Raw genomic sequence first — 14795 nt, forward strand, 5'->3', positions numbered from 1 at the left:
AGGATTATATTGGGATATTAAATCATAGACAATCAACAGTATTACTGCATAAACCTTTGCAATTCTATTGTACAATATGTTGCATTATTTGATTTTGAAGAGGGAAAGGTAAGTTTGTTTCTTGTGAATGGTTTGCTTTTGACAGTCATATCTGGTTTTATCTTTTCCAAGAAAAAAAAAGAGGCATCCAGAATCTGTACTCTCCTCTATATCATCAGTTCCAATGGGTAAACATCCAATCTCCCTGTCATCTCCTGCATGAAGATCAAGGACTGTTCGTCTTGTACAGTTGTGTCTTCAGTGTCCATGCCATTTGATTTGATTATGGCAATTCAATGGTGTCTTGCCTTTGTGATTTCTTTAGTATTTTATCACTTGGTGTAATTTTAGGTGGAACTATGATTGGGATATTATTTATATCATCAACTAAACAAGATCTGGAGAGAGGTTGATGTGTCAATAGTACAGACTATGCTCATTCTACAATGGATGTGTTAGGCAGGACTGATACCTCCACTCGAGTCAGAACAGCTTGGTAGTTTTAGGTAGCAAAAGCACAGTTGCATTTTGGCATAGTTACCTTGACTTGCTTTCTTACTTCTTGATACGAAACTTTATTTTCGATCTTATACCTTTGTATTTTTCTTTCCATTTTCCATAGGTCACATAATTTTGAATATGCTAGATGATCCTTCTTGCAATTTGAACTTCCAGCAACTTTGCAACCCACAATTAGGATATGTAGTTTTACTTCTGCATGTTGTCTGGTCTGAGAATGACCAAATTTTTGGCACTTGAAACATCTTAAGGGATTTTGGAATGTATGGACAGACTTGGCAGCCTACCTTAACTGAGGTTGGCAAATTAGGTGTAGTAAAAGTCAATACGATATTTGGTGTTTGAACTATTTATCATCCTTGCGAATAATTATTCATCTTACTTGTGTTACTCTTTGTTCCTGCAATTTCATGATTATTTTCTATTCGGTGGCATTCAATAAATCCCCACTCACTTATCACTCCTTTTGAGGAGTTGGTGTGTTATCTGGCATGACTAACTGGGATTTCACTTATAGAGGCCAATTTCAGTAATAGTTTGAAATGCCTCGCTTACATGGTTTCAATCAACAAATCACCTGACTGGAGTTTTTACTATTTTTGGTGGACTTGCCACATTTTCAAAACATATGTGGATAATAAAAGGAGAGTTGCCTATCAACTGGGTTGATAAGGAATGGATTGATAGAAAAGCTGGTGAATCTAATTTGTTCAAATCCATTCTCATTCTTTTGGGAAGGGTGAGGTCATGTTCCATTCTGTGGGTTTCAGTATATTGGGAGCCTGTTTGCTCTAGTGGTAGATATATACTGCAATCCATGGTTGCTCCTTTTAGCCTAGGGAGAGGAACTTTCTTCCCACAGGTTACCAACCTTGCCACATGGAGCAGAAGTAGTGCCAACCAGTGACAAAGTGATGAGAAGAGCAGTAACATTGTAAGCAAAGGAAGGTTTATGAAAAAGGTAGCACTCACCCTAGAAAAAAACACTAGATAATTGCAGAAAGAAAATTGCTTGGTAACTATCGCTTGGCGCTAAGGGCCATGAGACAAAGAGTGAAAAGACTTTGTACGAGATATTGATTAGCAGCACAACTGTTTACTTTTGAACAGAGTTTAGAAACATGAGAGGGATTTCCGGGCACCACCCTAGCTGTGTGAACAATATTCCATGGTAGGATGGATTTGAAATTTGTACAGAGTCAGTAGTCAATTTTAAGAAAAAATAATGAAGTACAAAAAAAAAAAAAAAAAAGTTTTTTTTGATGCAGAGGAAGCAATATTTATGATATTCTTAAGCCAAGAGAAATAAGAAGGCAGAGAGACTCATAATAACGGCACATGATCTTGTCTAAAAATTTGAATGTTATCAAAGATGACAGAGAAGAGACATATTTCTTTTTGTGAGAAGAAATTGTTCCATTGAATAATTAACCAGAGATCATTGATTAAGGAATTGACTGTGGATATTCGAGAGGCTGAAGCTGAGTTTTAGAAGGAATAAAGTTAGCTAAGTTTTCTTTGACCCATTGAAAAATTCCCAGAGATTGAAGAAGTCCCAGTATTTAGGAAATGGACAGTGAATATTTGAATGGTTGAAGCTGTTTGAGCAGAGCTATGTTTCTCAAACTGAAAGGTGAAATGTGGTGTGCTATCATAGCAAAACTACGGAGAGGATTTCCAGTCAGTGGAAGAAGGTCAATAACCTACAAGGGGAAAAGAGTTAGAGAAAGAACTGTACCATGTAAAACACCACCATTAGTTGAGAAATTAGATGAGAGCCAATTTCTATGACCTGCAGTGAGAAAACTGGCTACCCAACTGCAAAAACACAGGACAATTCATATAGTGGAAGCTTGTTCGGGATTTCATACCAAACATGATCATAACCCTTGGAAATGTCAAAAACAACTGCTTCAGTTTTCAAACTTTTTCCCTTCAATTTGTCTAAATATGAGTAACATAAACTAAAATATCACTAGTAGGTTGGGATTCGAAGGAATTAATACTGGCAATCACCAATCAGATGGAAGGTTTCAAGACAATCTAAAAATAGGTGGTTGGAGTTCTCCATTACTGTAGAAAAAGCACAGGTGAGTGCAATGGGATGATAATTCAGATGGAGGGATCCTGTCATTCTTTTTAGGAACTAGCTGGATGTAAACAAATTTCAATGAAGAAAAAAAAAACACCTGTGGAATAAAAACAGTTTAAAAAGATAAGTTTAAAAATGAAAAAGTTACATTACACAAAAAGAAATCTGTCAATGAGTTAAATCAGAAACATCGATATAATTTTAAATCAATGATCATTTTCTAAGGTTCAATCTTAATTGGAATTCAGAATCATTTAGGGAAAACCTTAAATAAAACTGCAATAGCTATTCCTACTCAATAACAATGGAAGTCTTTAGAGAAAGAATGAAACTTATCACTGTCTTGTTACACTTTATTTCAGCCATCTTTATACAGGGTGTCTCAAAAATATTGGTACAAATGTTTAGGGGAGGTAGGTAACATCTAAAGGAATGTGAATCGCATAGGAACCCATAACCAGAAACTTCACCGTAAGTCGGTACATGGCGCTATTCATCAGTTTGCGAGAGGGAAAATTTCTGGTTTACTCATTCAAGCAGTAGTCACCGCACGAAGAGCATGCATCGATATATGAACTGTGAGCTGGCAGACATGCACCTAATGTATGGATTAGCAGAGGGCAATGGACAAGCCGCTCAACGAATTTATGGAGAACGCTTCCCATACAGACATGTACCAGACTACTGTTTGTTTGCATGTGTGCATCAAAATTATCGCACGATTATGGGTCATTTAGAGGTAACAGGAGTAGTGCGGGCAGACCATGTTCGACACGAACTCCCACCATGGAAGAAAGTGTGTTGAATGCCGTCCAGAATAATCCTACTACCAGCACACATGCCGTTGCCTCTGCCTTAAGAGTGTCTCGTTGCAGTGTACAGCGTGTCTGGCATGACGATTCCTTACACCCCTTTCATTTCCAAAGGGTTCAGTTACTGCTCCCCCAAGATCATCCTGCACATGTGGCTTTTGCGCAGTGGTTTCTCCAAGAAAGTGTTCAAGAATTTTCCAGCCTATGTTTTGGTCACGGATGAGGCTTATTTCACTCGGGAAGGCTTATTCAATCAGCACAATGCTCATGTGTGGGCTCACAACAACCCACACGGTGTGCGCCCCCATGCGGCACAACATCACTTCACAAAAAATGTGTTGGCAGGTATGGTCGGTGACTGCTTAGTCGGCCCATACCTGTTACCATCCCGCACGAACTCCACTAAATATCGGATCTTTCTTGAACAAGTTCTACCAGGGTTACTTGATGATGTTCCAGCAAATGTGAGACACAACATTTGGTTTCAACATGACGGGATGCCTGCCCATTATGGAAGGTGTGTTCATGACCATTTGAACAGGCGTTTTGGGCGTCGATGGATTGGCCATGGTGGACCCGTTGCCTGGCTCCCACGCTCACCTGATTTATCGAGCCTTGATTTCTTCTGTGGGGGCCCTCAAATCTATCGTGTATGAATCGCCTGTGGAGACGGAAATGGATCTCGTGGCGAGATTAGTCTGCGCTGCTGCTACTGTCAAAAACTCCAGGTGTGTTCGACCATGTCTGCTAATCCATGCTGCGTCAGTGTCATACATGTATTGCATCTTAGGGTGGAACCTTCGAGCATCTGTTGTAACATCATGAAATGCATTCATTGTTAATACTGCATACTCCATTGTTAATATTATATCAAATAAATGTTTGCCACTAATTACTGTCTTGTGTCATTTCTGCTTCTTGTGCCTCTGCTACTACTTTCCTGTGACATTTCCGGTCATGGGTTCCTATGCGATTCACATTCCTTTAGATGTTACCTACTTCCCCTAAACATTTGTACCAATATTTTTGAGACACCCTGTATGTGCACTGAAAATATTAGAAGATGAAATACTTAGGGACCAATTTCCAATGTACTGCTTCAGAAACATTTCAGAAGTGGTACAATACTTTTCACCACACATTTTAAAAAGTTTCTAACATAGCAAGAATATCAGTAATAATTCTGCTATATAAATTTATAAATCATTGATAATATATGAGATTGTTTATTTCATCTTAAATATGCTAATCATATACTATTTTTTATTTATCTTTTTTCAGAAAAAAGTTCTTGGAACAAATGCAATCAAATTTCTTGGGAAGAATTTAGAAGATTACTTGTGATATAAAACCTCAACACAAAAATGTCACTGTATAATAGGTTTTTTTTTTTTTTTTTTGTGGACAAATTTTCCAGTTCTTAAATGAAAATATTCTCCACAAATAACAAATTATTTCCTTTTGTAATGTTTCAGATGTTTTAAATTTTCAAAAAAGTTAAAGATAAAAATACAAAGTATTTAATTATTTAATTATCAAAGAAAATAAAGTTAATTAAAAATATTTAATTTTATTTAATTAAATAAGTTCTAATAAATTTTATTAATTTTAATTAATCTTATTTAATTAAAATTAATTAATTAAAATTAATCAAATTAAATTAATTTTAATTTATTAAAAACTCAGCGATGTAATCTTATAAACCTTAACTACTTTATGTTCATATATAAAGTTATAAGCCCACAGAAACTGATTCATAGAACTTGCTCAGGATCTGCACACTAATCCTTTTGGAATTGGATCATCCATATAGATTACTTCAGAGAGCATAATAAAGCTCAGTGTCAAGTCTATACAAGAAATAACCAGTAAATTTACCTTCAGTATTTTTTCATATGGAATGAATCCCCCCCCCATCAGGTGTGGTTTTAAAAAAAATTCAGTTTACAAAAAAGGAATGTTAAAAGGTAAAAGTGAGAGGATTAATAGGAGATGCTATGGGCCTTAACAGTTATTTTGTGTTATCCAAATTTCACAAGTACAGAAACTTTACATTTTTCAAATTTTAACAAAATTCATGATACCATCAATGCTCATTTTTGCACAATAAATTTAACCAAGCATGAATTACCAAAATAAATGTTAAAAATCTGAGCACAGGTTAAATTGCTTTTATAATAACTTTATTAACTGTATTATTTATGCTTTTAAAATCTTCACTGTGCCTAAGTTACTTATTTTTAACAGCCTCCATAAACTGCTGAAAATGAAAAACTAGTGCACAGTGACGTTACTATAGCAATAATCCAAAAAATCCATTTGCTGACATTCCACAGTTAAGAAAAATAAAAAGTAAATAAAAATAAATAAAAGAAAGTAAAAATAAATAAATAAAATAAAAAGTAAATAAAAATAAAAAGTAAATAAAATAAAAAAGTAAAAAAAAAAAAAAAAAAAAAAGAGAAATGATAAACACAAGCACAAATACCACATGGAATATTTTACCAAAGAGCCCAAGAGGATACACTCCCCCCATACCGGAATAAATTGTGTTTTCTTTGTTTTTATTTTAAGAAACTGTGAATATGACTGTAATGGTACTATAGGCATGAACACTGAGTAAAGTCTGCTGTAAATATTGTAATCACCATCCATCAAACTATATTAATGTTCATGACAAACCTCTGTGTTCATGGCTCATTAGTCTTAATAATTGCGACTGACAGAGAAGGAGACCTTTAGTAATTAGTGAAAGGCGAAGGTGGTTTTAGCCAGTATTTAGTCTTATACCCAACTAAAACTTTGGAACAGGCACAAGGGGTTTAAGGGGTTATCATTCTGTACACTTATTTTCTTTGAAAATAAATCTTTATGCTTTCTAAATTGAAGGAGAGGAGAGCATCAATTCCCAGAACATATTATTTGCATTGTGTTTAAAATAAAAAACCTGCAGAACAAAGGTTATTTATAAAATTTGCTATGAACAATCATAACAAACTTTCCCCAAATGCTTATACAGACATGTTTGTTACTCTGCCTTTTTAATGTAATGCAGCTGTTTAACATTTGTAGAAGGAGCCACATGGCTTTATTAGCATTAGCAGAGGCATATGATGCAAGAAAGCAAGCTTATGCAGCATCAGCCAAAAAAAAAACACGCTCCCATTTCACCCCTCTGTTCATTCCAAGTAGTTGTCCAGCTCAGGCTTAAATTTATTTAGGCTATCAACTTCCACAACAAAGGATGGAAATCTGTTCCACCAACCAATCACCCACTGGCTGAAGGCAAACTTCCACACATGGAGTTTGGGGGCTGGTCACTCACACACTAGCAAGGCTTTTGTGGATTTATTGGATGATTGTTTTCTACATCAGCATGTTCGGGAGGCAACTAGAGGGAGGAATACTCTTGACTTGATTATCAGCAGTAATTCTTCATGCATTAAGAATCTGCAGATAAATGAACCACTAGGTGGCAGTGATCACAGTGTGCTTAAGTGGGATTTACTCAAAGAGGTAACTACCATTAGGGGTAAAGGGAAGGGTTATTGCTTTTGTAAAGGCGACTACGATGGACTGAGACAGTATTTAAATTCTATACAGTGGGACCAACTGATGATGTTACCAACAGCAAATTCAAAATAGGAAGCATTCAAAGAACTTATCTTGGAAGCTACTAGGCTTTACATACCAACTAAGAAATATTGTTCAAGGTTAGGCCTAAGTGGATGTCAGATGAACTAATGAGACATATGGCAGAGAAGAAAAATGCATGGGATACATACAAATTAACACGTGACACAGAAGCCTATGATAGATACAAGTTGATCTGTAACCAAGTTACAAAGGAGGTTAGGCAGGCGAAGGCAGATTACGAGAAATCTTTGGCAAGGGATGCAAAGAAAAACAGAAAAGAATTCTTTACTTATGTAAACTCTAGAAGGAAGGGGATGAATCAGATTGGTCCACTTGATATCGATGGGTCAACTGTTGATGATCTTGCTCAGGTAGCTAACAAACTGAATGAATATTTTGCATCGACATTCACACATGAGGAGTTATTCAGCGAGGGGAATGCCAGAGGTGTATTCAACTCTGACAGTAAGCTAGAGAATCTTGAAATAACTGGGAGTAAAGTGGAGGAGAAACTGTTGAAGATAAACACAAGAAAGGCACCCGGGGTGGATGGGATCTATCCAGTTATATTAAAGGAGGCAGCAAAGGAAGTAAGCAAACCCTTAGCCATAATTATGAGAGCTTCCTTGGACTCAGGGGAGGTACCCATAGACTGGAAATGTGTTACAGAGAAGGGCAACAAAATTAGTGAATGGAACAAAGGGGTGCTCTTACAAAGAAAGGCTTAAGTTTTGCAAATTACAGTGTCTGGAGACTAGGCACCGGCGAGGTGATCTGATAGAGGTGTATAAAGCCTTGAATGGTTTGAGCATGCTCAATGCTAATGGGATTCTTCCTCTTGTTCAGAATAATCACCTGAGAGGGCATAAATTCAAATTGAGAAAAGACAGATGTAGGATAGACGTGAGGAAATTTGCCTTTAGCCAGCGGGTGGTTGGTTGGTGGAATAGACTTCCATCCCTTGTTGTGGAAGTTGATAGCCTAAATAAGTTTAAGGCTCAGCTGGACAGGTATTTCGAACAAGCAGAGGGGTGAAGTGGAAGTGGTTATTTTTTATTCATTTTTTTTTTATTTTTTTTTTTTTTGGCTGATGCTGCATAAGCTCGCTGTCTTGCATCAAATGCCTCTACTAATGCTAATGATAAAAGATGATATCTGCTCTACAACGTCATCAACGTTTGCCCCTGGCAGACATACCCTGGTCCTATTCCACCTATCCTTTTTACATAGCATGTTCTCCGTTTCCCTGACAATAGAGTCATCAACAACTATTAGTTCCTGTGGGACCAGCGCATTCTGCCTTGGGAGTTGCCGCTGTGTTGCGTGATGTTCAAGTGCAAGCTTTGGCATTGATGTGGGCAGCTGAGAGCTTGATGGGCCCCTCGATTTAGATCCTTCGAGGGTATCCACCCTTTCCTTCAAACTCTCAAATACGCCCATAACAATGCTGAGTTGTCGCCTCATTTCCTCACACTCCTTACATCGTGCGCACACAAAGATGCCCCCCTTGGCAATATCATGTCCCGTACCTGATTGCTCCACAAACATCAAGTCTATCAACAAAAATGTCAAGAACAACTGCTTGCTCCACAAGCAGTTGTTCTTGACATTTTTAAAAGGCTGTGATTCAGAGGGGAACTGCCCCCCCCCCTCAGTTCTCCCCTGATCTACAGCACTCCATTTAGCTTGGCCATTTTCGTTGCTGCTCTGGTCTGAGTCATGATTCCGATTCAATTTCAATAAAATTTCAATTTCAGTACAAAAGTATAACCCTAAACTTGTATCCCAACGCAGTTGTAACACTATATATCTATATATATTTTTTAAGTGTCAAGTATTATCTTTGAGTTTCTTTATATAAGTTCCATATCAAGTTATGTATTAATTAATTATGCTACGTTCATAAAATCTAAGTCGTTATATGTATTTAATTAAAGTACAATTTAACTGACAATGAAGTTCAACAAGATTAATAAATTACTGATTAATTGATAATATTATATACTATACTATACTAAGCTAATGCTATCTAGTTCGGGATATAACGTTGTATCGTACAACAATGGTGGCAAGGGTTAAATCTACGGACACTTAAATATTAATTAACTTCCAAAATCTCGCTGCCGCAATTCAGAATAAATCGAGGATCTTGCCTAGGTCTATAAGCTACTTACAGAAAATAATTTAATATAACAATTGGTCAATAAAGTGGCTAACTATAGCTAAAAAACTTCCGGTTCGCCGGCTCTGCAAAATTTGTAAAACACGTGGATTGGATACCCTTACCGATACTAAGTAATAACCTACAAAATCTCTATCTACATTAAAATTTAAACTAAGTATCGTAACTAAGAATATAGAGCTACTCTGGAAAATAAGTTAATATGCCAATTCAAGTTAATAAAACAGAAAAAAACCTCTATGTTCCTCAGCCATAAAAGCTTCGCCTGCACAAGGCTACTCTCCCAGATACATATACAGTTATAAATAAACTATTAGACTTCTGGTTAACTATTAACAGCTACCAGAAGCCTTTCTATTATAAGTTTGTAATATTAAAGCATTTATTTGCAGCAGTCAAAAGTCAGCCAGCAGACAAACAAGAATGCATAGTGGAGAAGCAAGATGCCAATGGAATTTAAGGAAGTGTTAAGTTAAATCCAAATTTAACTAAAATATAATTGTATTTGGAAAATCAATTCATCATAGTAATGCCATTTGGGGAACAAGTATTGCACAAAACTAAAGTAAATTCAGTTTTTCAAAGAAAGAAAAATATCTAATCTTAAAAACTTTCAGTTTTTGAATGTTGTGCTATAAAATAAATTTCACTCAAATTCGATGTATTCACAAAAAAACAAGTAACTGTAAAGTGTGTTAATTGTCTGACGGCACCAGTGGTTTCCCCCCATCTCCACACAAGTAACTGTAAGTGTGATAGGATAGAATTAAAAGATTATTGCATCACTTCCACCTCTGCTACACCCTCTATCAATTGTATTCTCAGCTAAATGTAAACCACCTCCCATACACTCAACCCAGTGCCTCACATGGTCTTCCAACAGGATATTAAAAGAATTCTGAACAATGTAGATGCCAAAACAGTCCAAGGTCCTCACTTGATTTCAAAATCTGTTCTCCTGAGCTTGCTTCTATTCTGTGTTGCCAATTTTCACTTTTTTATTCCATTGCTGTTTGTCCTCCTTGGAAATTTGCACATATTCAGCCGTTTCTAAAATCAGTGAAAATCATTCCCATCTTATTGAACGTTCCTCTACTCTTTCCAAAATAATGGAGAAATCTATCACCACCAACTCTTAAACTATCTTAAAACCTTTCATCTGATTAATAATCACAAACGTGGATTTTATCAGTGTTCATCCACTAGGGATTGACAAATTTGATGGAAAAATTTAGTGAAATTCAAACAGTTGTTCTTGACATTTTTAAGGCTTGTGATCATGTTTTTCCATAAAGGTCTTCTAAATAAGTTATCTTATGGATTACCGACTTGTTTTTTGCAAATGGATACCCAGTTTTCTCTCTGACCACTCCCACTCTGTCTCTGAGCATTTAGGGAACACTGATATTTCCCAATGCTCAGCTCTTTCTCCCACATTTCCTCTTGTATATTAATAACCTTCTTCCACTGACTTGGAATCCTATTCATAGTTTTGCTGATGATTGCCCTCTACATTCCAGCTTGAGAAAATGTACCCAGCACAAATAACCTCAACTTCTCAAACATCTGCCACCAAATCCTTAGATGCGATGCCAGGCTCCGGGTAATCTCCATAGGGACAAGAAAACTTATTTAACTTCAATCCTTCTAAACCTCAGTCCTGTCTTATTTCTCACAGAAAACGTCTGCTGCTTCTATGCTCATCTTTGGCAACAGTCAGATTTCCACACAAGACTGCATATCTCTATTAGAAGTTACCCTGACTTATAATCTCTCTTGGCATAAGCATATCACAAATACTGCTTCCTCTGCATCTGAAAAAAAAACTGGGTTTTCTTTTTCATTCTCAGCATTACTTTTCTTCTAAACAACTGTCCACTCACCACAAATCTCAGATATGCCCTACCACGGAATACTGTACAAACATCTGGGGGTGGCACTATCAAAACCTCAACTCCAAATTTCCTCACTCCAACTCAGGTTGATTAAAGACCCATCTCTTACTAAGTCTCTTTATGTTCTGTCCCACAGACATTTCATTTCTGCAGCACTCCCCTTTTATAGATACTTATATGGGCAGTGGTTCACATGTTATCATCAATTTCTTCATCTGCTACTGGATATATTGTTGGGATCAAAAATAACATTTTCATCACTATCTGATAAAAGTAAATCAAATTTTGAACTGGAAAGTTCTAACTATTTCTTAATTTCTTCATCAGAAAGGCCTTTATGAGATGTCAATGCTACAACTAAACACTTTGCTTCTAACAGAGTATAAAATACTCTGTGACCTCTAAAAATGAAGAAAAACAACAGCCACCTGCTATTAATAAGTGAACATAAACATTCAGTTATTTACATGAAGTATAAACCGAAAGTAGTACAATAATTATGTTTGCAGTGCAGGGATGAACAAACATTTTTAACTGGAAACAGGATGGCATGGTTGCAGCGATGTCATAAAATTCTGCTTCCTGTCCAATGTCACAGCAGCTATAGCACTGACTGCAAATAGCCAAGGAGGAATTAGAAAAACTATTAGAGGGGATGGGCACGTGATGTGGGAATTTTTTTGTTTTGTTTATTTATTTATTTTTTGACTGATGCTGTAAAATCTGGAAAAAATCATGTCTTCAGAGAAATATTAAAAAATCCAGAACCGAAAAATTCCTTAGCCACTCTACATTAAGTTCCATAAACTTGATATCTGGTGTTCAGATTAAATTTTGTACTTTAAAATGAAGTGCAAATTGTGAATTTAATGAAATCAAGCATCTCATTCCTGTGTATGTCATATAGCAACTTCCTCAGGCTTGTCAATTGATAGGCTTGCTTCCTTTCCATCATTTGCAATACTAATAAACTATGCCTTGACAGCTGAACATCAGTCTCTGTCAATGAAGGAAACAAAGCATCCCCAACTTTGTTTGCTATATTCAAATTATACTTCGGATAATGCTGTATTTCAAACCCTTAAAAACAACAAAATAAATTTCTTGTAGGAGCTAACTTTTGTGTTTTTTATAAGGTTAAAAGAAATTAACTTAAGTTTGACAGATTCACAATTTAAAGTAATGTTATAACAGAGAAAAATAATCTCAATGCTGCATGTTAAATAAATTATTAGTCATTACAAGATATATTGAAAAATCCCTTCTTCACAGAAATATTAAAAAATTCTGAAGAACTGAAAAAAATCCCTTATTCACTCTGCATGAAGTTCCATGAGTTTGATACTTAGCATTCAGATTAAATCTTACACTTTATAAAGTAGTGAAAACTGAATTTAATCAAATCAAGCATCCCATTCCATTCACGTTGCATAGTAGCTGCCTCAGGCTTGTTAATTTATAATTAAAAAAATATAATAGCTGCCTCGGGCTTGTTAATTTATAATTAAAAAAAATTATTTTTGGTACTAGAAATTATATACACTATTAAAAGCAAATAAGCTACTATACTTACATAGCTTTAGGATGATGTTACACAATTACTGTTTTGGAACTTTGTATGGTCTCTATATCATCTTCTAATATTAGTTCAGTAGTCTTTTGGTCTGCTTTTCTTTTCATTTCATAGTAATAATCAATTGTGACACGGATTTTATTCTTTAACTCAGCAATGTTGTATGCCTTACTTGCAGAAATGGGAATAACATGTTCAAAAGAAATCAGAGATTTCGGTTTTATTTCTTCTGGTAAACTTGTATAGTTTTCTGAAAGAATGAGAAGTTGAAATATACTAAAAACTAATTTTACACATATACTTTTATCATTTACTATTAATTAATCAATTTATAAAATATTACAGGTACAGAGTAGGTGTGATTTCCACATGGGTCACATTTCTGGAATCCACATGTAAACAAAGATTTGCATAAATCAAGACGCATTATCCCATAAAAATACATTAAAATTTGAGGGATGGCATTCCACAAATGCATAAATAATCTCAAAAATAACAATTTTGCGGCTTATTTTATGCATAAAATTTAAATTAATAGAATCTTTTTATAATTAAAATAAATAAGATAAAATTAAATGAAATTTGTAACAAAAATTTACATGTACTGTGTGAGAAAACATTATTTTCATAAAAAATTTAACTGAAAGTTACCTGCAAAGTAGAGTAACGTTTACAGGTACAGTCACTTTTTTTTTTTTTTTTTTTTTATGAAACCCCAAACTTGAGAGGTAATAGAACCTATAGTACTTAGTACCACGCTTGGGTTGGAGGTTAAGAAGACGAGAGAACATATTTGTTGACATTAGACTTGAACTTCTGTAGACTGTAATTTTCAGGAAAGACATATGAAGGAAGGCTGTTACAGAAAACGGCAGTTGAATGAATAAACAAGGAAGATGAAAAGTTGGTTCTGTGAGTTTGAAGTTGGACAGTAAATGGATGTTGGCTGGTGGCGGCAAGTGTTCAGCCTATTTTGAAAGAGAGAGTGGGAATTATAGAAGCCAATTCAGAAGAACAGCGTCCATGGAAGTATCTGTAGAAAACACATGCAGCAGAAATAGTACATCTATGAGACAGCGAGTGGAGACTCTGTTAGAGATGAGTCATTAATTGCCTCTTCTGAATGGAATCTAGAAGCCTGAGAGAGGTTTTGGGGCCACCGCCCCAGATGTGGGAACAATATTCCATGGTAGGGCAGATTTGCGATTTGTACAGAGTGAACAGCAGTTTGGAAGAAAAGTAATGCAGAGAGCGAAAGAGAAACCAAGTTTTTTAGATGCAGAGTCAGCAATATTTGTAATATGCTTGTGCCAAGAGAGATTAGAAGTCAGGGTAATCCCCAAAAGAGATATATCAACTTGCCTAGAAATTGAAGTGTCACCAAAGATAAGCATAGGAGCAGAAGAATCCTTTTTGCGAAATATAAGACTGAGTTTTAGAAGGATTGAAATCAACTAAGTTGTCTTTGCCCCACTGGAGAATTAACTGGAGATCGGCATTTAAGGAATTGGTAGCGGATATTCGAGAAGTTGAAGCTTATTGAGCAGGGCAAAGTTTCTCAAACTGGAAAGTGGAATGCAATGTGCTATCATCAGCAAAACTATGGATAGGATTTCCAGTCAATGGAAGGAGGTCATTAATATACAATAAGAAAAGGGTGGGGGAAAGAACTGAACCTTGGGTGACACCAGCATTAGTGAAGAAGTTAGAAGACAGAGAATCGTCTACCATCACCCTCAGGAAGCGATCAGAGAGAAAACTGGATAACCAATTACAAAAAACAGCTCGCAAACCATAAGATGGAAGCTTGTTTAGAAACCTTTATGCCAAACACAATTGAAAGCCTTTGATATATCAAGAGCAACTGCTTGTGTTTCGCCGAACTTTTCCACTGAATTTGTCCATAAGTGGGTAACATAAGCCAGAATATCACCAGTGGATTGACACTGAAGGAATTCATACTGGTGATCATTGATCAGATGGATCTAGGTAATTTTCTAGGTAGTTACCGATATTTACGGGGGTTTTTTTTAATTTAAAGTAATTG

General features: G+C 35.7%; 2 protein-coding genes across 2 annotated transcripts in view; one reads left to right on the forward strand and one right to left on the reverse strand.

Moving 5' to 3' along the window:
- Positions 1-4820, forward strand: part of LOC150079404 (2-amino-3-carboxymuconate-6-semialdehyde decarboxylase-like) — a 117285-nt gene extending 112465 nt beyond the window's left edge. The window contains exon 9 of the mRNA XM_090383841.1: positions 4744-4820. Within this exon, the coding sequence (XP_090239967.1) occupies positions 4744-4806 (63 nt within the window). The 3' untranslated portion in view covers positions 4807-4820. The remainder of the gene's footprint in view (positions 1-4743) is intronic.
- The window catches only part of LOC150079405 (GTP-binding protein 10), a 140062-nt gene that overhangs the window by 8919 nt on the left and 116348 nt on the right, over positions 1-14795 (reverse strand). The window contains exon 9 of the mRNA XM_090383840.1: positions 12749-12998. Within this exon, the coding sequence (XP_090239966.1) occupies positions 12766-12998 (233 nt within the window). The 3' untranslated portion in view covers positions 12749-12765. The remainder of the gene's footprint in view (positions 1-12748; positions 12999-14795) is intronic.

The sequence above is a fragment of the Mastigoproctus giganteus genome, chromosome 10 (assembly GCF_048544385.1).
Source record: "Mastigoproctus giganteus isolate SK-2022 chromosome 10, ASM4854438v1, whole genome shotgun sequence".
Lineage (NCBI taxonomy): Eukaryota > Metazoa > Arthropoda > Arachnida > Uropygi > Thelyphonidae > Mastigoproctus > Mastigoproctus giganteus.